Source organism: Nestor notabilis, unplaced genomic scaffold, assembly GCF_000696875.1.
Source record: "Nestor notabilis isolate BGI_N333 unplaced genomic scaffold, ASM69687v1 scaffold1482, whole genome shotgun sequence".
NCBI classification, from domain to species: Eukaryota; Metazoa; Chordata; class Aves; order Psittaciformes; family Psittacidae; genus Nestor; species Nestor notabilis.
In genome coordinates, this window is record NW_009917655.1 from 35083 (window position 1) to 59048 (window position 23966).

Consider the following 23966-nt stretch of genomic DNA (forward strand, 5'->3'; position numbering starts at 1 on the left):
GTGGGGTCTCATGAGAGCAGAGTAGAAGGGAGGAATCACCTCATTTGATCTGCTGGTCAGAAACTTTGCTGTTTGTTCTACTTGAGTTGGGTTTGTGGTTTTTTGATTTTTTTGTTTTGTCTTTTTTTATATATATTTTGACACCCAGTAGAGATGGTGGTATATGAGTGTTTCCTTTTTGCAGTTCCAAGTGTCATATTTGGGCATAACTTGTCACCAGTTTCTGAATGAGACACAACTCGTGACTGATGCAGTGAAACTGCACGCTGCTTCTACACAGCAGAGTGTTTGAAGAACTTTCAAGAAAGCTGTAGGCTTGCATTGGGATGTGTTGGTTTTCATTCTCAGATCAGCCGTTTGATCTCTGGCAACTTGACAAAAAAGCTAAGAACTGCAGTAAGTGCTCCTCAGGGTGCAGTTGGTAGAATATACAGTAGCACAGAACACGTACTACATTACTACACTACAGAAGCAAAGACACATTTATAGCTTTCAGGGTGTCAGGTATGGGGTTCTCTTGGTTGGGTTTTGGGGTTTGGTTTGATTTTTTTTGTTTGTTTTTTTTGTGGCTTGTTTGTGGTGGGGTTTTTTGTTGTTTTTTTTTTGGGGGTGGGGGCGGGTTTGGGTTTTTGGGTTTTTTGAACAGGCAAAGCCCTTACCCTTCAATTCCCTAAAGATTTTAAATGCATTATTCTCTGCTCTTTGGTGTCTGGATTCTAGTAAAATCATATATTAGTATCTCCTATGAGAAAAGCTGACTTCACCTTTTCCCAAAGAATGCCAGAAGGTACTAGTTTGCTGGGCTTTTCCAGACTGTGTGAAAAGCTGGATTTCTGATACACTTGTCTCTGAATCTTCCTGTTGCTGGTTTAAAACTTAGTTTGTAGTTCAGAAGACTGGATGCAGATCTCAGGAAAGAGTAATTTTCTTTGTAGATAGTCGTTACTATTACACTTTCACTGTAATTCTGAAGATAAAGCAGCAGTTCTGTTTGGATACACAGTTTGCTGTCCTGTCTTCTCAAGTGCTACAAATTTGCAGTAGTTTCTATTTTTTTTCTCTGCTTCCACTGGTTTTGTTCACATTCAGTATATTTTAGTAAGCTTATTCATAGTTTCTTTATAAAATCTCAAAACCCAGTTTGAAGCAGAAATTGATTTTGCATTGTACAATGATTAACTAGCAGCTATCAAGACACTTTTGCGACATCACTGTTACGTGTTGACTTAAGTGGAGGTCTGTATTTGTATAAGAGGACACAGTCTGAATGCTGTGGGTTCCAGGCTGTAACACTAGGTACCAAGCAGAGATAAGGTATCTATCTGTCATCCATCAAATGTGACTGGGGATGTTTCCTGTCTTACAAATGGAAGTGGCCCCAGGCAGAATTGAAGTATGCTAAAAGCTTTTCTGTAAAGGTTATGGAATATTCAAAGCAAGCTGCTCTGGGATCGATTTGCAAGCTAAGAGTGACTAGTTGATCTTGCATAATTGCTGCATTTTATGGTCTTAATTTCTGGGGTTTATAGATGTTTCCTAGACAGTAACTTCTAGGGATGGTTACAATCAAGTGTCTTTTAGTAAGAGAGATTTGGCTTTAATATAAACAGCATTTATAAGCCCAAATTCAATTCAGTCTGTTTGTGTTTAGTAAAAACCCCAGCTTTCTGTCCCATAGCTGTTCACTGCTGTTCCTCCAGGTTTGGTCTAGTCTCAGGCTTACAAAATACAACTTTTGTCTCCATAGAGACATGCAGCATTGAACTAGAATGAGTAGAGGTTTTCCAGAATAAAGACAGAATCTCTCTGGCACACTTGCCTGTTAAGACCAACAAGAGTAATTTGCTTCCTGATGAACAGGAGTTTTCTGTGTATACGTATGGTCACACATATGTATATGTTTACTACTTGCTTACTTAGTTTCTGTGATTTAGGATTTGAAAAATGGGAAATAAACTTTCCAACTTGTTGGGATTTCTCCCATATACTCTAGAACACCTTCTCGCTAAAAGAATATTCTTTCTGATCATTTTAATGAACGTGGTGTGTAGGATGTGAGTCAACCTTAATCTGGTATCTCTTTGGTCAAGATTTGTAGAGCAGATACTGATTTGTTTGGCGCCTGTGTTTCACACCTTGACTTTATGTGTGTATATATATATATTTCTGTATATGATCTCCATGGGTCCATGGGTATGGTTTTTTGCGCATATAGAAAGTAGTAAGTAATCAAATTGAAGCGTGTTTGATGGGCAAGCCTTGCTTGGAAGTCACATGATGCAGAATAAAATTGCTGTAAAATCATGCTTGAGACAGGAACTGTGAAAAATATCTGCCTGACATTCTTTTTACTTTCAATTTTGATGCCTCATAATGTCAGATTTGACAAATGTCAACTGATAGCTCTGTGACAGGCTTTTGAAAACCAAAAGACTGAGAGCCTGTCAAATGAACCTTGCACGGGAATTTGGCCTTAGATATCTTTCAATTCCTTCTCTCATTTAAGCACAGAAACAAATCAACTCTATTACTCTACCTTTCTCAAACCAAACTGAACCATTACATAAATTACCTTCAGATTAAATGTTCAGGCTGACTTAGCTGGCTTGTGCATGGTACTGCTGCAGTAGATGTTGATGGTTTTGTTTGAAATGCCTGAGAATAGCCCCAGTGTAGCTGGGTTCTTCCTTGGCTGTTATGCTAGCCCTCCATATAAAAGCTCTGGAAAAAAAAAGCTGCCTTGTCCTAGTTATGGCCAGTAATGCAGAGTTGTCAAGCCTTAGTAAACAGAACAAATGCTAAACAGATATTGATACTCTGTGCTCTGTACTTACTATGGTAATTGAGGGAAAGCGAAGATACAACATGCTTAGCAAGAGCAGGTTTGTCTGCTTTTTTCATTGGATGTTTTATTCCAAAAGTATTATTTTTTCTGCCTTGAACTTTCCTAAGTTTCATGTATTATTCACTGCTGGGTGAGTATCTAAATGGGTCTATCAGTGACCAACAGTCTCACAAGTATTTGCAAAACTACGTTCAGTCTATATGAATATGAAACTCTGGAGAAATAAGCAGAGTTTCATGTTCTTTAGTCCTGCAACAAGATGATCCTCCTCTTCCTTGTGTATTTACCACTGTTTTAATACACTCCTTCAGAGTTAGACTTAGCAAAAATGAGCATTTGAGCTAATGATACAGATGCTGGACCATCTTTTGGTTGTTACCTTGGATAAATATTATTTATTTCCCTTTCTCGGCTGTTTAGTATCCTGTGTTTCACTCAGTAATCTACTGTTTTCTGCAGTGCGACAAGCAAGGCATTTCAGAGGAAATGGTGCAAAGGAAAGTTGAATGTACTGGTTTGGCTTAGCAAGGGCCACGTAGTAGTTCCTGTGTGCTAGAAGAGGAGACTTCAGAAATATTAAGCTATCAGAAAAGCTAAAACCAAGTAGACCACAGAGTAGACTCTGTGGTCCTTAAGTCTGGATGACATGATCTTCTGAGTGGATTACAGCATTTTCAGTCTGTGCATTTTTACCTCTTTTATTCCAGTTTTTCTTTTCATATTAGATCTTTAAGGCCTATTTTTCTCTCTGTGGTATATGTGGATAATGTCACATACATGAGGCTCAAGTAGTATTCTCAGTTACTGTCATGTTCAGAGAGATTTATGGCTTCATCAGCAGATTGCTTCACCTAGCTGTCCCTGTCCTATAAAGTGTGTTCTACTTCTTTTGCCAGAACTGAAGAACTGTTAATTATCCTGCAGTGCTTCTGGGCTATCGAAATGGTGATGGTAGGTGTTTTGTCTTTTTGCATTGGTTTAGAAGATTCTAGGTCATATGAAATCAAAGCTTTAGAGATAAGGCAATAAAAGTTCAAAAGACTATTACTATTCTAGCATATGGCTTAGCCAGGATGAAGAATGTTTTTCCTCAGCTTTCTATGTGGTCTTTGGGATCCCAGTTTCTTACTTGTATTTTAGGACTCTCCCCCTATTTGCCCACAACAGCAATTCTGCTGTATTTTTGTTGCTGTTAGTCTGATATAGGTTTGTTTTCATGTGGATACTTATTTGCTGGGGGGAAAAAAAACCCCACAAACCTTAATCCATATTGGCATGTGTATTTGAGAACCATCAGACCATGATGGTGCTTTGTCACTATAAGCTGCCTGGGGACCCCTAGTTTTTCAGGAGCTGTTACTGTAACATTTGAAGATACAGTTCATTTATAAATCTTCCTTGAGACAAGATGGTTTACAGGGTAATAGCTGGAAACAAGTATTTTCAGACAAATGTCTCAAATGATAATAATATACATGTGTTTATTGCACACCTTAATAGGGATCTTTGAATTTTGTTGCAGCCTCTGAACTTAGTTGCAGCCGGGGAGGCTAAGTAAAGCGTGGTTTCCATCAAAGACCTGTTCACATTACAGACACATCTTTTGAACAGGCATCCTCCAAATCAAATATTAAAAGAATAATAATAATAAAGTTTTCCCTATACCTGTACTTCTTAACCCATTTTTAGGTAGTAGCGAGTAACTGTGACAGCTTCAGCCTCTTCTGCTGTTTCAGAATCTAGTTGCATTAGCTGTCAGTGCAAACAGAGGAAATTATTGGAAAGGAAAAAGTAATTGGAGCTTTCAGAAGGCTAGACCTAGTGTTACGGAGAAAAACAGCTTCAGCAGAGATAAAAGCATATTCTACCTGTTCAGTGACAGAAATCAAAGGTTGACTTCCTCTCACCTAACACATCTTTCTAGAATTCCCAGAGGAGCTGGGATCCAAGAAAATAAAAGCTGCCTCAGCTGTGATGAGAAATGTCAGTCAGAAGCTTGAGAAAATAAGGAACAAATTCTCATCCATAGAAGGAGAGTGCATTTACCTGCCAAATTGTGAAATTCCTTTACACACTATTGGTTTTTATTATGCAATTAAAGGAATGGGCTTATTTTTGTGACTGAGTGCAAGATCGGTGACAGGAAGGATGAGTAGCAAATTCAGAAATTGCACCTAGTTCTGGGCTCCTTAAGTTGTTATTTCTGAGCCCTACAGCCCAGAGAATGCACTAGTCATATTAGAACACATTTATCCCCAGTATTAAGGACTGTATCAACTGCAAAACAATGACTTGTGCATGTGCCTCAAAGAGGACAGTGACTCTGGAGTTAGATTGATTGCTGTCAGGTGCATACAGTCATGCTGAAATAGAAACAGTTCACAGGCAAAAACAGAGTAGTGGTTGAAGGAGTCCCCATTGAACATGCCAACCCAACAGAGACTCAGTTACTTTAAAGTTTTTGTTTATCTGTGTCATGGATGCTCTTTCATTCAGCACAGATAAGTAGTCATTGTTAGACAAGCTAAGCCTACTTACATAGACTAAGAGAGTAACTGCTTTTTTTATTTCTTCACTCCATGTGTTGCCTCTGTGACATACTGTATGCTGTGTGCTGTTTCCTGTATTAAATCTGCACATACCTACATCTGCATAGAAGCCTATGGTAAGATTCCTTGCTTGTTACATGTAGTAACTTCTGTGCATTCCCAGGCTTCTATGTTTCTACCTCTGTGACCTCATTAATGGCTATGAAGAAGTAGAAATTCTAACACTGCAGTAGCCAAGAAGGTAAAAGTAGGTATGGCCCTGTAGGGCGCAGGAGAGGAATGAATTTAATGGTATGATAATATGAAACAAGTTTGAGTTTGCTGGCTGAGGGGAAGGATGCAGACTAGGTAATCTAGGATGTAAAACTCCTTACATGCTTGACCCCCTAAAAGGACTGTTAGCTTTATTTAAGCTTTTTCCACTGCTCATTATTCAGGGAGTGTTAAGAAGTGTGTGTGTGTTTGTGTGTGTGTGTGTTTGTGTGTGTGTGTGTAGGATTGGATAGAAACTCTTAAGTGACTAAAAACCAGACATTGTCACTTCTGAGAATTGCATAGCAAAGGATCAGAAAGTACCAATATGCTACACAGATGTTTTGGAAGCAAAGAGAGTAATTGTCAGAAGATATGACAAAGGGATTGGTTGTCGTGGAGAAAGAGGAATTACTAAGTCAAGGAAAGACATTCCTCTGGAGTGAAACTTGTATTTGAATAATCGTATGTTCTTTTTTATGAAAGCAAAGCTCATTCCCATGCTGCAAATAGGTAATTAAAATAATACCGATAATTTGGAAGAGATCAGATTACGAAAAATGAGTTTTCTTTTCTTTAGGAGAAACTTTGAGGAGGAGGGTGAAAAACAAGGAGAAATAAACTAATAGGTGGTTTCTTGCAAAAGCAAGTAAATTGACCAAGATAATTAGAGTCTTGAAACATTAAAAATCAAAAAACCCACAAACCAAACAAACACAAAAAAAAAACCACAAAACACCCCCCCCCCAAACAAACCGGAGAAAATAGTTTATAGAAGCAGATGCTTAACAGCAGATGATTGGACCTAGCTATGGATAGCCAGAAGTGATTAAATGCTAGCAGAAAGGTTTGAGAAAGTGGGAAAAGCTTCACTGACATTTGATTAACTGTTTTGCAGGTAGAGAGAAGACATCCTCATATATGAAAATAAGAATAGTTAGAGTAATACCATATATATAGCATGATTCATACTGAGGTGCAATAGAGATTGTGCTTTCAGACGAAGGGACTGCTGCTGGAAAGCATCTGCAGGTGAGAGGTGTTGACTTGGAAGTGCTGATAGGAGGTGAGCATGGGGCTGGGGAAGGAGCAGCTGTGAGGTGATGACAGCCAAAGAGTTCATGGAGCAGTAACAGAGGAAGTTGGGCAGAGAACTATTGACATAAATACTTGCTTTAGACTCTTAGGAGAGGAAGAAAAAGTGAGGTGTCAGATGAAAAGATTAAACTTACTGTAACAGTTGAAACCATGTCAAATAAGCAAATAATCAGTGACCTGTAAATCTCAAAACTTGAGTTAAGGTTTCCAAACCTAATATGACAGGCTAAGAAAATTGGAGCTGTTCAGCCTGGAGAAGAGAAGCTGTGTGGGAGACCTTAGAGCAGCCTTCCAGTATCTGAAGGGAGCCTACAAGAATGCTGAAGAGGGACTCTTCATTGTGACTGTAGTGGTAGGACAATGGGCAATGGGTTCAAACTTAAACAGGAGAGATTTAGGTTAGATATAAGGAAGAAATTCTTTACTGTGAGGCACTGGAACAGTCTGCCCAAGGAGGTTGTGAATGCTCCATCCCTGGCAGTGTTCAAGGCCAGGTTGGACACAGGGTCTTGGAGCAACCTGGTCTAGTGGAAGGTGCCCCTGCCTGTGGCAGGGGGTTGGAACTAGGTGAGCTTAAGGTGCCTTTCAACCCAAACCACTTTGATTCTATGAAGTATGTGCAAATGTGCATCAGAGAACAATATGGAAGAAAATACATAATGCTTGAACAAGAGCAAAGCTCTTAACAGGCTATAAATACTGGCAACATGAGGAGTTAGGTCAAGCAGTTATAGTGCTGCCACCCCTATAGATGCCATTCTATAGGGGCATTTATAGAATGCCATTCCTTTAGAGGATGTTTACATTAGAATAATGTCATTCCTTTAGGAAAACTTTCCTAAAAGTTTTTTCCTTTGTAGGTATAAATGATAAAATAATTGAATCAAATTACTTGGCTTTCTGAGTGTTTACGTAGGATCACAAACCAGTAGTAAATTTACCATTAATTTGCTTTGAGATTATCTTGATATAATCCTTTGCTATGTAATCAACTTTTCTGATTCTGTAAATTGATGCTCAGCTTTTCTTGTACTACTACATCTTTGTAAATCTGCCTGTGTGCAGGCATGTTAAACAGCTGATGTGAGTCTCTTTTGGCCTCTTAAACCATCCTCAAAGTAGTTCTGGGGTCATAGGCTGTGTTTTGAAGCCATTTATGTGTTACTGTGTGAATTAGTGAATTGTAGTGAGTGTTGAGATTTCTCTTTAGATGCACACTTAAATTAATTGTCCCATTCTGCAGTCTTACTCTACAACTGACAGTTTCTGCATCCTTTATATTTGTTTAAAATGTGTAACTAGTGATACTGTACAGTACTGAGTTACACTTTTAAGACTTTTTGAGTTACTTGATACTACCCTGAAATGCTCTCTTTCTGACTAAACTAGTCTTTATTAGTTGAATCAAATCAACTCTTTAGTTGAGTCAAGCAATTTCTAAGTTGAACTGGGGCCTGTCCCTGTATGGACATCCTACTTAGATCTGTGGATAGCTATTCTGCACTAAAGTTGCAGCCTCCTTCTTTTCTATTCCCTTATAACGGGGTTTGTTTCATTCTCTTGTTCGCTTTGAATTGTCAGCTTTGTCTTTGTTCGTTACTTTATTTTTCAGCCTTTTTGCTTTAACTAGAGTGAAGTCAACACCTAAGTATTTATGTAGAGAAGTGGGGCCACCAGGCCATTTTGTATATGAAACAGGGTGGATGTTTCCTAGATTAAAATTCCTTTATTATAATCACAATGCTGTGTTTTCGAAGAGCAGAAAGAGTTGGCCATCCAGGTATGTTGATACTATAAGGCCATCTGCATTGCAGGTGTTACACAGTGACATCTGTGTATGCTGGAGATGAAGAGAAGTAACACTACGGTATTGGGTACTCTGCTTTAAACTGTTCTACTCTTGGCATCTATCAAGTAAAGCTTCCTTAAATTAATCCTAAATTCAAATATCTACAAACATTTAATATACCTGAATCACAGTGTAACTAAAATGGGTAGCAATATGACATCCTTCGTTCAAAAGCTGAGCTCTGCGTCCCTCTGAGTGTTGCCTACTGTATTTAAAAGAGAGTATTGGATTTCCTCCTTTTTTCTCAGGTTGGGATTGTTTGTAATCTTATATGAATTATATAGGAAGGTAGGGTTTTGGTCTAGCTGTACTGTAATAATAGTGCCCCTGGGTGTAGAGCAGGCACCCAGAAATATCAGGGAGTGCTGATAGTGAGGTAAAATGCTTTAAAGAGAGACAGTTATGAAATTGTCTGTTTGTGATTCTGTAATACTACCCTTGTACCTTTTGCAAAGATAACTGGCAGCTGTGAAGTGGCTTCTGTTGGAGAGGGGAAAAGAATTTTCTCACATTCCTCCTCTGCTTCCTCAGAGGACAACCTGAACAGTTCAAGTTCTGATCTAAGCAGCTTTTACAGAGAACAGCCTAAATAGAACATCTTTAGGCATCTAAAGGGGTTAGTGATGGCTAAAAGAATGCCTTGATGTTGTTTAAGTCACATGGAGTGTGCTGGTCCATGGGTTCTTGTATCAGTTTACTCATTATAATGAGTAAGATAAGCACAGGTATGTGCTTGTTTTGCATAGATGTGCATGCAAGTGGTTCTTTCTACCTGCACCTGTGTCATTGCCCAAAGCTCTTGGGAGCTGCTGATGGATAGGTAGAAGCTTGCTTTTGCAGGCTCCTTCACAGACCCAGATATGGTTTGGAATAATTGTTCCGCCTATCTTCCCTGTGACATTGCCAAGGACTTGTTTCACTGCTGTTACTTGGTGTGCTTGCATGAGTCATTGGGGAAGGCATGCCATTTTTTATCTGTATATGGATCCCTATGTGAAACAGTTGTGGAATTTGGTGAGCATACGTCCTAGATATCCATTAACAGGCTGGATATCACTTACATATGATGGTGTCAGACTCCACTTGCTATTTCCTCACACCTTTCTCAGCTCTATTTCCCACAGATTGGCTTTGGGTGCAGAAGCTCAGTGTGCTTTCTTAAGAGAGATCTCACCACATAAATGCAAGCCTTGTATTTCTAGACTGGAGTATTGCTGTGTGCCTGCAGAGGTTTGTGCTTGGAGATGGTTCAGAAGCTAATGCAGAATTAATTTGCCTGTTACTTAGCAGAAGCATCAGTTTCCAAGTTTTGTTCTTTAAAGGGGGATGAGGTACAGGCTTCTCAGTAGCTGACTCCTCTTGAACGAGTGACACAGAGCACAGTTCAGCTCAGTGAAAACGTGCGCTGTGTGCATGTTGTGCTTCCTCTGTCACATGTGACTTCTTGTAGCATGGTTTTCACACTGTTTTCTGGTTTACCAAGGACAGGTATAATTAAGATCTTGTCTTACTGTTCTTAGGTGTTTTTTAAATGTGTGGCCTGATTCTAATTGCCTACTTCAGGTTAAGAAATTTAAACTGGAAAGGTGGAAGCATTTCAGTTCGCTGTTGCTGTTTGTATTTTTGCAAAGGGTTTTTTCCTCACTGGTTGATATGACCCTTCAAAGTTAATTTGAGGCTGAATGATACACCCTTTATGTAATTAGGCTCTTATTCTTGTCAGGTGGAAGAAATCTTTAGCTTTATAGAACTATATTTCATTTCATCTTATATTTGAAGGATGATGTTGCTACATATTCCTTGCCTTAAGCTTGAATGAAAATGCTGACAAAACAGTATTTGTTTCCAATAAATACAGTAAATGTGAAACATAATAGTTACTGTTGGCTAGATATTTAGGAAGACAATGCTTTCAGAGAGTCAACAGATGTGGAAGCAGAGAGTACCTGAATCATTTCAGAATCCTTTAGGTTTCAACTACATGGACTCTAAATGAATCTTTTAGACAATACACTTTTTTTCCCTAATGTCTACAGTTGTGTCTCTATTTCCAGACACTGAAAAACTTGGCTTAATTTTTCAAGCTTTTAAAATAAGTTGATCTCTTCCTTTCCAGTCTCAGAATGGGTTAAACTGAAAAAGGAGAAGTTTTTAATCAGTTTTTCAATTCCAAATAAAGTTTAAGAAACTGGTCTCTGCAGATACTGCACAGAACAAAAATGAAAGTAAAGCAAAAGCTTTTACACTCAATTCAATATATTTTGTGGAAAATTTATACTCAATATGGCAGTGCAGTTTAAAACTGAACTGCATGTAAGATATTTACTTTCCCAGTGTGTATACAATTCAGAAAGCAGTGTCTGCTTATCTGAGGACTCACTGACTCAAAGTGTGTAATTGCCTAAAATAAGCATAGGCTTTAACACAGGCTGTCTTAATCTTATATTTAATATATGCTCATTCAGAAAGAAAACTCTAAGTCCCAAACCAAAGCTTTCATACTCCATTTAAATAGCACAGCACTTCTGGTCAGTGGAGGAGACTTGGCTGCTTTTTGCAAGTGAAGAAACAACAAAAGTTGCCCAGGCTTTTTGGCATTCCTCGTTCCTTTTGCCTGTGGCAGGTGTTGGATTTGTGGGGGTGTGGTGGGATTTTTTTATAGCACTGACTGAAGAAAAAGCAGGTTGGGGAGATGACAGAAATGTTTTTCCTCTGTCCTTTTAGATCTGAAAACAGTGGTCTAAACAGCACAGTGTGAGTGTGGTCAGCTTTAGCACCAAACTAACCCTTGAAGTGGGTTGTTAAATACATGTCTTAACTGCTTCATAATTTTGCAAAGCATGTTCCTTCCTGAATAAAAGGGCAATAAAGGCTGAATGACTTGAGCTGCCTTCCTCCCACACTAGAGCATTCTGTTAGAGAAAATGGTGTGACTGAGGAGAGATGCAGGTATATTGAACCCTTTCTTTGAGTCTTGGAGACTTCTCAGAACTTGGTTTGTGATGGCAGTTTTTGGCCTCTGGTTTGTCTGGAGAAACAATAGGACTCTAACAGCTTCTTCCCACTCAGTACTATCTGCTAGGCACAGATTTCTGGATTTGATCTACACAATGAGGAATTCAGTTGCTTTATTGAATGCGAATTCTTATGGTTTGACAGAGAAAGATTTTGATCCACAGGTAAATGCCAAAGATGAGACTCCTGAGCTGCTTTAAACAGTTCTATCATCTGAGTGATTCAGGGATTGGTTTAAGCTAATGTTATCTTACTCTACATTTTATATCTCATCTAAATCAGGAATGACCGAGAGACTGAACATGCATGCTGTTTAATGCAAAGTAGAGGTTTTGGTCCAGCTGAAACTAAAGCAATTTGTATAAGACTAGTAATAAAGCCATTGATTAACAGGTCTTACTGCATGTCCTCCTCAAGAGTGCATTGTGGTGACACATGTTGATGGTCAGTGTTGGAGAGGAGCTTGAGCCAATGGTAGCTGTGCTGCCCCAGCACTTTACAGATAAGACTTTGCTGGCCTGCAAATGATCTAGCATGTGACATGTTCTGTAGTTGTGGAGAGGAAGTGTTTATAATATGTGGTGTTTATAATGTGTGATGTCTGGGTATGGGGAGAAGTGAAACTATAGGTATGCTTTCTTCAATTATTCTTATTCCATTTTACATTTGTTTTAATGTCTGCAATGGACTATTTTTGCGGTCTCTATAGGAGGAAGAAGAGCAAGAGGAAGAAGATGATGATGAAGATGATGATGATACAGATGACCTTGATGAACTAGATACGGACCAGCTGCTAGAGGCTGAGCTTGAGGAGGATGAGAACAATGAGAATGCTGGTGAGGATGGAGAAAATGACTTTTCTCCCTCTGATGATGAGGAGCTTGCCAACCTCCTGGAAGAGGGAGATGAGGGCGAAGATGAAGATTCAGATGCTGATGAGGAAGTCGAGCTGATTCTTGGAGACAGTAAGTGTGTGCCTAGCTTGGTGACCACAGGTGACCTGTTTTCTACCTAAGTCTTCCCTGAAATGACTTAGCTGACTTCTCACTGGTATGAAAGGCACTAATCATTGTGCTTGTTCATATGTGACCTCTCAAAGTAATCTGTCAGTAAAAACAGCTATTATCTGAGAGAAAACCTGAGAGTTCTGGAAAGGAAGGTGTCACTTTTCTTCAAGTGCTCCCAGGTGCATGTGTTAGAACTTGGCAGGCCAAGAAGTTGCATGTGTAGGAGCCTTGTCTGATTGCTTGTCTGTCCTGCCCTTCAAGGAGACACTGGTTGATCTGTTACCTCACCTGCCTTCTCTGCCTTATTTGAAGTTGTAAGGACAGAAAAGCATTTTTGGTCCTTGGTGCTATTCTTTCTCTTTCATAATTGCTTAAAGCGCAAAACAAACATGGCATTTCTGACTTCACTTCCTTTTTTAGGTTCTTCTGAAGCTAACATAACTTTGGGGATAACATTTAAATTGTTCTTTTTCTGGCATTCCACAGATTTGGAAAGTTAACAGTGCATGTCTGTGTGCATGTATATGTATAAGAAAGGTCTGAACTTCATATGTAGCAATTAAATTTGTAAAAAAGCTTCACAAGAAAGAGAAGGTGAGTGAGGATAACATCAGGCTTGGGATTTGTGACACCAGATTCTGTTCCCTTTTTTTGCAGCATGAATTTTTAGTATGTGCAGCCAAGTTCTTTTTAATTTCCAAGCTGTGAAATAGGGATAATGTAGTTACCTTAAGTTAGTAGGTGAGTAAGGATATGCAATGACAGCGTGCAAGGTATCTGAAGTCCTGCAGTGGTAGGAGATTAATGGAAGGGCAGTAGTGGAATCAGTCTTCTCTGCCTATGTGCTGGAGGATTAAGCATGCCAGGACTCTGCTTTAGCACTAATGTGGCTGGCAGACTCACCCATGTCTTCTCTGTTCACATGTAGCTCAGCCATTTTTAAAGATGTGGCCACATATGGTTGCCAGAATTATTTTGTGGAGTTAGTTTGTTGTTCTCTTAAAGGTAGTAGGCATACAATGCAGGGCTGTATAGGACATTTACATAGCTCAAATTCATTAATAGCATATTGCAGTTCAACGCTTTGGGACTGTGGATGACTTCTGCCTGTCCCAGTAGCTGGCAGGACCTTTCTGACACAACTCCACTCTGTTTCCTCATGGGATTCAGGGCCAGAAGTTATTAAGAGAGCACCCAGAGTGCTGTAACTGGAATTGTCCAAGGGGCAGAATGGAAAGTTAGTTCAGGCCATTTCAATAACTATTCCTGTAAGAAAACTAGGTGCTACTTGACACTTGGGTATTTCAAGTGTGCTCTGCAGAGCACTATGTATTATAATGATCATGTCTGTAAGCTGTTTAGAGGTAGAACTTTGATCTGGCATCGCAGTGGAGCTGCAGCCAGCCCGTTCTGTGGCTGTTGGGTTGCTTAGCAGCATCATTGGGAGCTTAAAGCAAGGAGCACAGCTCTGCCAGGCTGATGTAAGTGTGGTCCTTGCACAGGGTTTGATGTATGGGGTTCTGTGGCTGCTTCTCTGACTTCAGCTTCATCTGGCTTGCTTTTGTTTCTCACCCAGCAAGAGCAATTAAAACTTCTCTCTCCTTTGCTTGTGCTGTGTTCCAGAATGAAAAGTTGTAAGGGCACTGACACTGTTGTGCAGTGCAGACCTGAGGCATGGTGGTATATTTAGAGTGCTTCCTACTGCAGACCATTGCTGTGTTTTGGATGAACCTCTACAACATACAGTGGGCATGCTTCAAAACAAAATAATTCAAAGAACAATTGAAATGGCTTTGGTCCCTTGTGCTTTAGAAGAAGTTTTATTTCCTTTTCAGGAATCATCCATGGAGAACCTTTTAAATACAAATGTATCTTCCTCCTCCTTTGCCACCACATTTGGGGTGGATAGATCTGTTTTGTCCCTAGCAGTTTATACAGTTTGCAGATAGAGCTTGATAGAGCTTGTTCCTGGACAGGTGGAGTGTCCTTTTTGAAATGCATGTGTGACACAGGATGGAAGAAATACATGGAATTCTCACCAGCAGCACAGCTGACTCTTCTTTGCTCTTCTGTTATCAAAAGTGGCAATTGCCAGGCAGGCCTATAAGCTTCTGCCCAGCATTTAACTGCAGCCAGGTTTACTTGTGGACACTGAGCTCAAAACTGGAAGGCTTTGTGGTAGACTAGAGAATAAAGAATTAGGAGATGCCTTTTCAAAGCTCTCCATTGGTGTTTAGAAATAAAACCCACAGCAGTTCCTCTGTCCAGAGTTTCTGGATTGTCTCTCTCATGCTTCTTTCCCTCTTACTGCATAAGTGTAGCTGCTTCAGCACTGGCTGGTGCTTTCCAGCTACCCTTACATGGCTGTAGCTGTTCTGGGAGCACTGATGACCCTTCAGCTTAGGCTTGGAACAAGGGGTGGTGTGACTGGAGCATTCATTGCTGATCTTTAGGGAGGAGGGTTCAGGAAAGGGTTTGTGCCCTCCACTGCTTGTCTGTGATTCTTTTCCTAAGGAAAGCACCTGAGAAAGGGTGAACCTTCCAGAAGGCCTTGCTTACCTTGACAGGAATGTTAGTGATCCCATGTAACCGAGATGGCTAAGAGGAAGTCTTGGTGTCTTTTGTGTGTTTTTGTTTTGTTTTTTACTATTTTTAACACTAGTTAACTGCAACATCCAATGAAATCACATAAGAAAAAGAGCCAACATCACCTCTAAGGTAAGGCAGGAGACCTCTTGCTGCCAGAGCTGTTACCACTTCCCTCTTGCACAACTGAGGGAGGAGAGATCTTATGTTTTAAGATAAAAAGCAAGTGTGTGTGTGTGTGAGACTGCTTATGGCAAAGCCTTCTATGCCTTCATTCTGTACCATGATGAAGAAAATCAGGAAAAACAGAAAATCAGGTCACCTTTAATAAGTGCCATGTAGTTAAATTCATTACAGAAGCCTTTGGGTTGCTAGAGGAAGCTTCTCGTTGTGGGTGTATGGATAGCTTCCCCTCTGTGCTGTGCAGAGGGGGAGTGACAGGCCGGTAACAACCTCGTCCTGAGGAAGCCTGGGTCTAACTTGCTGCATAATGAATTAGCCCCATTCACATTTACAGAAGCCATATTTCACCACATTGGGTTGGTGGAACTGTCAAGCTTGCTTTCAAATAACAGCTGTGAGGAACGACTGCCAGATCTGTCCAGCCCCCAGCATGAAGAGCTGTTGCACTTAGATGTGCACTGTATGTTGTACAGGCAGCTCATCTGCAGGTATCTTACTGCTGGTGTCTTTCTCCCTATCTTGTTGTGGGGAAGAATGCCTGCCAGCTAATACAGACTGCACTAAAGAGGAGAGCTAAAGCTGCTCTCCTCTTGACCTTCTGTTTCAACCAGGGAAAGGAAGCTCTGGTGCAGATTTGCTAACTGCTTTTGATTGATTTGAAATGCGCTAATGGTGCTGGCTGCCTGCGTCACTGCTGGGAGCTGCTGGCCTCAAGCAGGTGGTGGCCATCTCTTGTGACTACGAATGCGTTGCCTTGCTTGGCAGCCCTGACAGCTGTGTTCCTCCACAAACCAAACATAACCTACATGTCTCCTTTGCAGCCGACAGCTCAGATAACTCAGACTTGGAGGATGACATTATCCTGTCTCTGAATGAGTGAGGAGTGACTGCAGGCGGGGTGTTAGCAGGAGGAGACGCTCCCTTCCCAGCAGACAACCGGAAACCAAGTTGGAAACCGATTCTGAGCACCCCGACCCTTCTTCTGGGACAACCTGAGGAACTCCAGCCCATCCGCTGTGTTGGTTTGAGTCAGTTTGAGGCTCGGGGCTAAGTCCGAGGCTCTACAATAAAGAGACCTGCGGTTAGGCCTCTTTTCTCTCTGCCTTTTTTTTTTTGTTTTGTTTTTATTTTTTATTTTAGGCTGAGATGATTCTCCTCTTCAAGGAAACTTCTGAAGATATTTCACAATATATTTTCTTTGTATAAAGTTCTTTCCTAAAGAACAGAAATAGTTTTATATAAAACAAAAAAAAAAAGGAAAAAAAATAAAAGGCAGGTGTTCTAGTAAAGAGGGGATGAACTTTGTATTCCTGTAGTACCTTGTTACCATGGGGTAGGTTTGGGGGAGAAAAATTGTTTAAAATTAAATGAAGAGGCATTTTTATGCAACAAAGTGAAATAGGAGTATCATGGTTTCTAATATCAGTGAGGAGTGAGAATATTTTTATTTTAAATATGATTTTATTTTTAAAACTAAAAAGCAACAGGACTTAACCCCTGCTAGTGGGTCAGTGGCTTTCAGGTGCTTTTGTCCTCCAGGGAAGAGCCCTGGGGGCGTTTGGCAACTGAAGGTACAGGCTGTTTGAAACTTCTGCTGTGATGCCAGCTATAGTGGGAAAAATCCTGGGCTGGCCTAGTCAGAGTCTGGTATTCCTGAAGACATGGAGATCTGGGGTTGATGTTGAGCCCTCTTCTCCCCTCTGCCCTTTATGGTTCAAGTTTTTTAATCTTTTTTTTTTTTTTTTTTCCCCCTGCCCTCTGTGTGGAAACTGCAAATTGAAGGCATTTTTCTTTAATGTAAAGTGTATTTATTAAAAAATTAAATACAAATCCTGTCTCTGTTTGTGGCTGTGAGTTGTAGCCATGCATTCCTCTGCCATCTATTCATGCTCTGCGCAGAGTTGCTCAGCCAGAGAGCCGCTAGCTGTAGGCGGTGGCCTGGCTGCAATAAGGGCAGAGGAAACATGGGGTGAGACCTGTGGGGCTGCAGGCCCTAGTCCTTGGGGACTCCCAGAGCTGCATGACAGGGCACTTCACAGTGCCTCTGGGTTCAAACTTGCCTGCTTGGTTTGCCTGACAGCCTGGAATTCTTAGTGGCAGCACACCCTCGCTGTGCAATGTGGGAGCTGGAAGGTGCTGCTAATGCCAGGCTGTGATCTGGTTTAAAGATGGGCCAGAAGATCCACCCTGTGGCTGAGCTACAGGAAGCACAGTGTGTTGCAGGGAACTTTCTCTGCCTTGCCACTGTGTGTCAGAAGGCAGGAGCAGCATGGGGCCCTCCTCATCTATGTGTGGTTTGGCATTACATTGGCTGCCTTGTGGTTGTACTGGCAGAAGACAAGTTAGGTGCTCCTGTTCGAATGTGACAAGAGGCCCTGCCCTTAGAAAAGGATGAAAAAAATAGCAGTTGAGCGTTTGATTTCACAGTACAGCACACGACTGCACAGCTTGGTTCTGAGTCAGAACTGGAAGCTATGTGTGCTTGTTGCTTGCTTGGACAAGGCCAAAAATGTGCTGCTTATTCCCAGGTGTTCCGATAACATCCACTCGACTTTTTACTCTTTCTCTGTTTTGGCCACTTTCAGAATAGTTTGAGGCAGAACAGGGAGCTGGAGCCTTCCCGCTCCTTGACACTACAGCAGTTTTTCCACCAAGACCTGTGCTCATCTCAGCTAAGGCTCAAGGTTTCACTGCTTGAAGAGAAAGGATTTTCTTCTTAACCAGGAGAAGGGATGGCTTTTCTTCCCTCCAGCATCACATCTACTTAATGCACTGACCCAGGGCTGCTTGTTAATTAAAAAAGAAAGTTTCTGCTGCAACTTATAATGGATAATTGTACTCTACAGAGTCGATAAAGACAAAAGAGTCGTGATTACTACAGCTTTTAAAACCAGCAATTGGAGCAGCATTCTGATTAAATGAGGGGATTGGAAATCAGATAGGCCACCCAACAGCTGTGGAAGCCAGCCTCTGCCTTACCAAAACACACCTTGTGCAATGTTACCTAAGAAAATACGCTGCTCAGGAGGAGGGAAAGAAAAAAGCACGTAACTACTACTACCAGAGGGAGATGCTGTGCTGGATGTCTGTGTCTTGTTCTGGTGTGACACCACCGCTGTAAGCAGCTGCATCTCTTGCTGTTTTGGGCCTGGCTATCTTGGAGAAATTTACCAACTTGTTTTGTGAGACAGGGTCAAAGTGACTAGCTCAGAGCTCCTATTCAGAAGTTTGACTTGAAACCGGGCCACTGTGAGTACATGTGCTGTCCCTGCCCTCCCACACCTACCTTCATTGAATGGCCTTAGCCGAAAGGTCACCCACCCAACACTGCCAAGGCAGCCCCTCTGCTTGCTTATTGCAAGTGATACACACAACTGGGGGGGTGCTGCCTGCACCCTGTGGTACTGCCTTTGTTCTTAAGGGGCATGGCTCAAGATGTGCTGGGGAATAGGGTGACTGCAACAAGCTGGGTGCAAAATGGGGATTCCCAGTTGCGGACTGGCAGGGGTTGGTTCGTTGGTTTGTTTCTGCAACTGCTTGGGAGGGGAGAAATCTGAGCACTCTGTGAGTGGACCATGAATAACTGCTTGGCCCATTTAGTACACTGCAACCTGGAGTACAAGCTGTGTAACCACTGTGCCAGCACACTGGGAGATTGCATGCATATCCTTGCAGTGCAGTGGTTCAGATAAAATCTCATATAGGCCATGAATAGGAGAGAAGGGTGGAAACCTCAGGGCTGGTTAACTTGCCTGTTAGCTAAGGGTAATCATGAGGATATGCTCGGCTCATCAGCACATGCTGGGCACAGGGACTGCCAGGGTCTAGCCCTGTTGTCAATGTTCCTGTTTACTAAGTAAAGATAAATGATAACTGGTGTTAAAAAGAGGCTTTGTAAGACACAGTATTTGCTGAATGGGTGTTGAAAAGAAAGAGGAGCAACTCAAGTCTAAACACTAATGCTGTCAGAGCACCACATCCATCACCTCACACCGTGGTCCCACCTTGAGTTTCAGATCACTCTCAGAGAGACAGAGGCCATTATACTGGTGCAGTTACCTTACAGCCACTGCTGTACGAGGCAGGCTGAAAGCCATTCCCCCAACACTGTTATACCCACCATCTTCCAACATCACTGAATGTCCTGTGCCTCCCAGCTAGGCTGTGGTGTTCCTCCCACCCCCCGGCTACTAGCTGTCTTCTCCTTGGCACTGCATCCCACCTCAATTTAAGGGCCAAGTCTTGCAAGCTGTAAGGTAGAGGGGTGGTGTTACTTTACTGTAATGATCTACCTTTTTTCAGGCCCGTTTCTCTTGGAACCAGCCTGAGAGGACAGGATCCAGGACTGTGGGACAGGAGCCACGGCCTCAGCACAGTGGGTTCCAGCAATGGCTGTGTCTCACCTGCATGCAGTGGAGCTGGAAAGGCTCAGGTCATAAGGTTAGAGGACTGATGCTGCTTCCCTCCCAAGTTTTTTCCTTAAACTCTCTGACTGCTCACTTAGGCCTGTTAATTTGTTTGTAGGAGGGAGATCTGTTGGTCCTCCATTCGTGCACACATGCTCACACCCATCAGGCACTTTGCTGGGAACAGAAATCCCAGCATTAAAAAATTCTTATCCAACCCAGAGCATGACAATGTTTGTCTTCTAAAACCTCTTTCCATTATTATTTGCTCGTCTCCAAAGGGAAGTCGGAGATGGGGATTTCTGGTGGTTCCCTGGCTTTTTGCCATCAAGCAGTTGCAGCTTTTATCATGTATTGATTTTTTTTTCCCATTTGATTCCTCACATTCACTCACCATAACACACACACACACACACACACACACACACACAAGGCCACTCCACAGCCACATGAGCTGCCAGTGAGAAGCCAGCCAGGGGCATTTGTTACAGCAGCACCATGCACTCTGCCTCAGACTGACCGGACACCTCCAACACGTAGGATACTCTGACAAAAAGCTTTAATCACTCTATGACTCTGGCCATAAGGGGTATTTAATAGCACTTGGTTTCAGATAACACTTAACGGTTACAATTGTTGACATTTGGCACTGTCTACATTTACAACAGCATCGGGGACTCGATCACAAGGTTAAAAGTCAGCGTCCCAGTAACCGTGTAAAACCAGGGGCAGGCCAGTTACCCTGCTCTGTGCAGCTGTGGAGCTGCCTCTGCACTGCCCAGTGCAGTGAGCCCAGAGGCATGGCTTGGCTGCTGGGAGCAGCAGGGTCACTCCTCTGCTCCTACGGCACAACTCAGCTTTCCTGGACCCTGCAGCTCTCAGCAGAGGAGCCAGCTCACCTCTCACCATGGGCAAAACCCTCCATGGCTCCATGGCCTTGTAGCTGTGCTCGGGCCCTTACAGACAGAATTATGTTTTCTGGGGTACACAAGATGCATCATCAAGCGAAATACTGACCCCCTCATGATCACACTAACTTATTAGATTTACTTTTAATATAATCACAGTATTAAATGTTTAAAAAAGAAAAAAACCAAACCCTAACAAACCAACCCTTACTTGTTGCTATCAATACATCATTAAATTAAGCAACTGCTCAAACATCATCAGCTGATGATGTCCCTCCTGTGCCATTGCAGGGTTAAGAAATAAAAAATAAAAGCATCCTTACAGTGAGTTATGCTCCCTGCTGCACAGGGTCTGACACCAATCATACCTGAGAGCACAGGTTTAAAAGGGCCTTTGGCAGCCGTCAGCAAGTGAGTCTGCTCGGTCACAGAGACTGGTGCAAGTCAGACTCTGCTTCTCCTAGGATTTGGTTCACTTGCTTACCACCAAAACAAACCAACCAACCACCTGCAAATTTAAAGAAACTTTAAAATTTAGTGGTTTTAATCCCACACAGTTTTCCATAAACTTCCTAAAATCTACAGGCATCATTTTAAAAAATAACAATATCCCCAAACCGAACAGCATGGACTGTAACTCATATTTGAACTAGTTACTGTATCCTCCTGTTACTGAGCACACAGAGCTGTCCCAGCTGCTCTCCTGAACCACTGGCTCATACCACATGCAGGGAAGGTGACAAAACCATCCCATCCTGAAGTTCACTATGTGAGCTTCAGTTCCCTACAGGCACAAGGAACTTGCAGGAACAGAACACGTTTTCAGCCAGCCAGATGTGTTGTTTTTTTTCTGTAAGCCTGCAAACAAGTTTCAACTTCAGCAAAAAAACCCCACTTTGCTGTTTATCTTGCAATAAAGGATTTCAAGATAGTGCAACATGATTGACTATGCAGGGGGCACCTAGAGTTCGCCAAAACCCTTGTGCCCTTTATTTGCTTCTCCACATCTAATACAGGCCCAAGAGGGTTCCCCCTTAAGTTATTTGGTTTGCTTCTTGTTTCTTTTTCCTTTTATAAAAACTGGGAATGTCAACCCTCATCTTTGCTTTACCCACGAACTTCTATCTGACTGAGACATGTGTCAAGTGCTCTCAAACCTCACAGAGTGGAATACAAAGTTGACTCCTTAGTAGCAAACCTTGTGCCAAGTATTAACCCACTTCTTGATCAAGATTTGCTTCCTTGGTAGCTGGCTTCCTGGGAGGCTTCTCTCCTCAAGTAGAGAGCCAAAAGGAATGCATCCAGCCTCAAACTGATGAAATAAAAAGCAAACAGGGCCAAAAAAAAAAAGAGATCTAGCACCAACCTTTCAGTCTCTCATACAACACAAAGAACCGCCCTTCCCCTCCCACCTTGCAGGACATGAATAAGGAGATAAGGAGGAGCAGGAGGCTAGGGTCTGAGAAACTGAAATGGGTTGGAATCATCCCCTTCCAGTCCCTGACAGCACGGGGAGCCAGCCCTTTCCAGGCCATAAAAACTAGGATACCGCACAAGTTTAGAAATCCATCAGTGAACAAGGCTTTACTGACAACTTTTCATACAGTTAAAAAATAAAAATACAGAACAACAGCGGACAGTGTCACATATTAAAAACAAATAAAATGGGCTCTATTTAAATGGTATTAAAATTAATTAGGAACTAAAAATCTTACCACTTTGGTTGAGGTGTTTTGAGCCTCCACCAAAATGATCGGCCTTAAAAACAACTGGGTTGTGTGACACACAAAGAAAACATGGAATTTGAAAAGACAGTGTGGGCTAGGCAGTGTCTTTGACTATAACTATCACCATATGTTCTTCTTCTAACTTTCCCAATGTCCTTAGTGCTGACTGGAGGTACTGCTGAGAGAATTCACAAGGAGGGAACGCATAAAGCATGCCTGTGCTGTCTCTGCCCTTCGCCCCTCCCACAGGCAGGCTGATAACCCCAGCAGCCTGCTTCTGTTTCAAGTAGGAGACCAGATTCCTGAGAAGCCGTCGCTGCAAGCCAGGCTCTACAACAGGAAAGGTCCCCTCGGCCTCCGCCCCGCCCGGGGCAGACTGGGTGGCCAGGAGCACAGCGTAGCCATTGGGGCTGCCTTGTTTGATACGGCGAGTGACTTCATCCAGCTTGGGCTGGTCAAGCCGAAGTCTCTGAGCGATTTTGAGCTGTGTTAACTTCCCGCCGGATGAATGGTCTTTAAGGAGTCCGTTGATGACACCGAGGTCTCCCTCCAGGATGTGCATAGAGGTGGGGAAGCAGCTGTTTTTCAGCACAAGAAGCCCATTCCAAGCAAGTTGCAGTGTCTGAGCGTATTCTGATAAATTCTTTAGCTTTTTGGTCTCAGATTTTGGCTCCTCGTGAGTTTTTGATTCCGATTCACCAGTTCGATGATTGCGTTCGCTGTCCCTTTTTTTAGGCTGGGGAGCATCGGATGGCTCACGATGGGGTTTCTCCTCAGTCGCATGACGATTGTTCTGAAGGGAGTTACTCTGCTCTTTCTCAGCTCCAGATTCTGTAGTGTGATTCTCCTTGCGAGCCCGGTCTGGGCTGCGGTCTAAAGCTGGCCCACTGGCCTTTGTCCTGCTTCTGTCCTCGTAAGGCGAGTGAGTAGTCCTCCCGCGGTCACTGGAAAGGCTCCGGCGTTTCCGCCTCTCTTCCCACGGCTTGGGCACACCGCGATCGCTGTCACTGCCCCAGCGCTCTCCGCTCCGGCTACGCACCGACCGGCTGTAGCTTTCCAGGTTGTTTCTGCGTTCAGCGGTTTTGGCAGGGCTGGCCCACTCTGCCTCTGCAAAGCTCCTGTCTCTGTCCGAGTACAGGAGGTGTGGAGGAGTCCTATCTCGCACTCTCAAGTCTTGCTCTAGGCTTCTGTGTCTGCTGTACCCGTCAGCCAGCAGTTCGTAGTGCACGGGGAGTGGTGCAGGCTGGTACTGCTGCGGGTATCTCGTCTCTTCAGCTTTGGCAAAATCCACGCGGAGTCTTCTCTCCGGTCCACCCAAAGGGAAGCCCCTCATCTGGGCGCAGGCAGCCTGGGCAGCATCCAAGCTTTCGTACTGGATGTAAGCGAAGCTGTCTCCTTTCACATAGTCAATAGTCCTGATGCTGCCGAAGCGGTCAAACTCCCTGGCCAGGGCAGCCAGGGAAGTACTTGGACCAAGACCACCCACCCACAGCCTGGTAGTAGGGTTGGCTTTCCCGTAGCCAATTTTGATAGGGTTCCTG

General features: G+C 42.6%; 2 protein-coding genes across 2 annotated transcripts in view; one reads left to right on the forward strand and one right to left on the reverse strand.

Moving 5' to 3' along the window:
• Nucleotides 1-16675, forward strand: part of VPRBP (Vpr (HIV-1) binding protein) — a 47212-nt gene extending 30537 nt beyond the window's left edge. The window contains exons 22-23 of the mRNA XM_010009331.1: nt 12318-12573; nt 16206-16675. Of these exons, the coding sequence (XP_010007633.1) occupies nt 12318-12573; nt 16206-16264 (315 nt within the window). The 3' untranslated portion in view covers nt 16265-16675. The remainder of the gene's footprint in view (nt 1-12317; nt 12574-16205) is intronic.
• Nucleotides 16676-22255: 5580 nt separating this feature from the next.
• On the reverse strand, nt 22256-23962 carry RBM15B (RNA binding motif protein 15B; the record flags this gene model as incomplete). The annotated part of the gene is made up of 1 exon (XM_010009332.1): nt 22256-23962. A coding segment is annotated over one exon (1443 nt), but the record flags the coding sequence as incomplete, so codon positions are not given.
• Between the last annotated feature and the right edge of the window lie 4 nt (nt 23963-23966).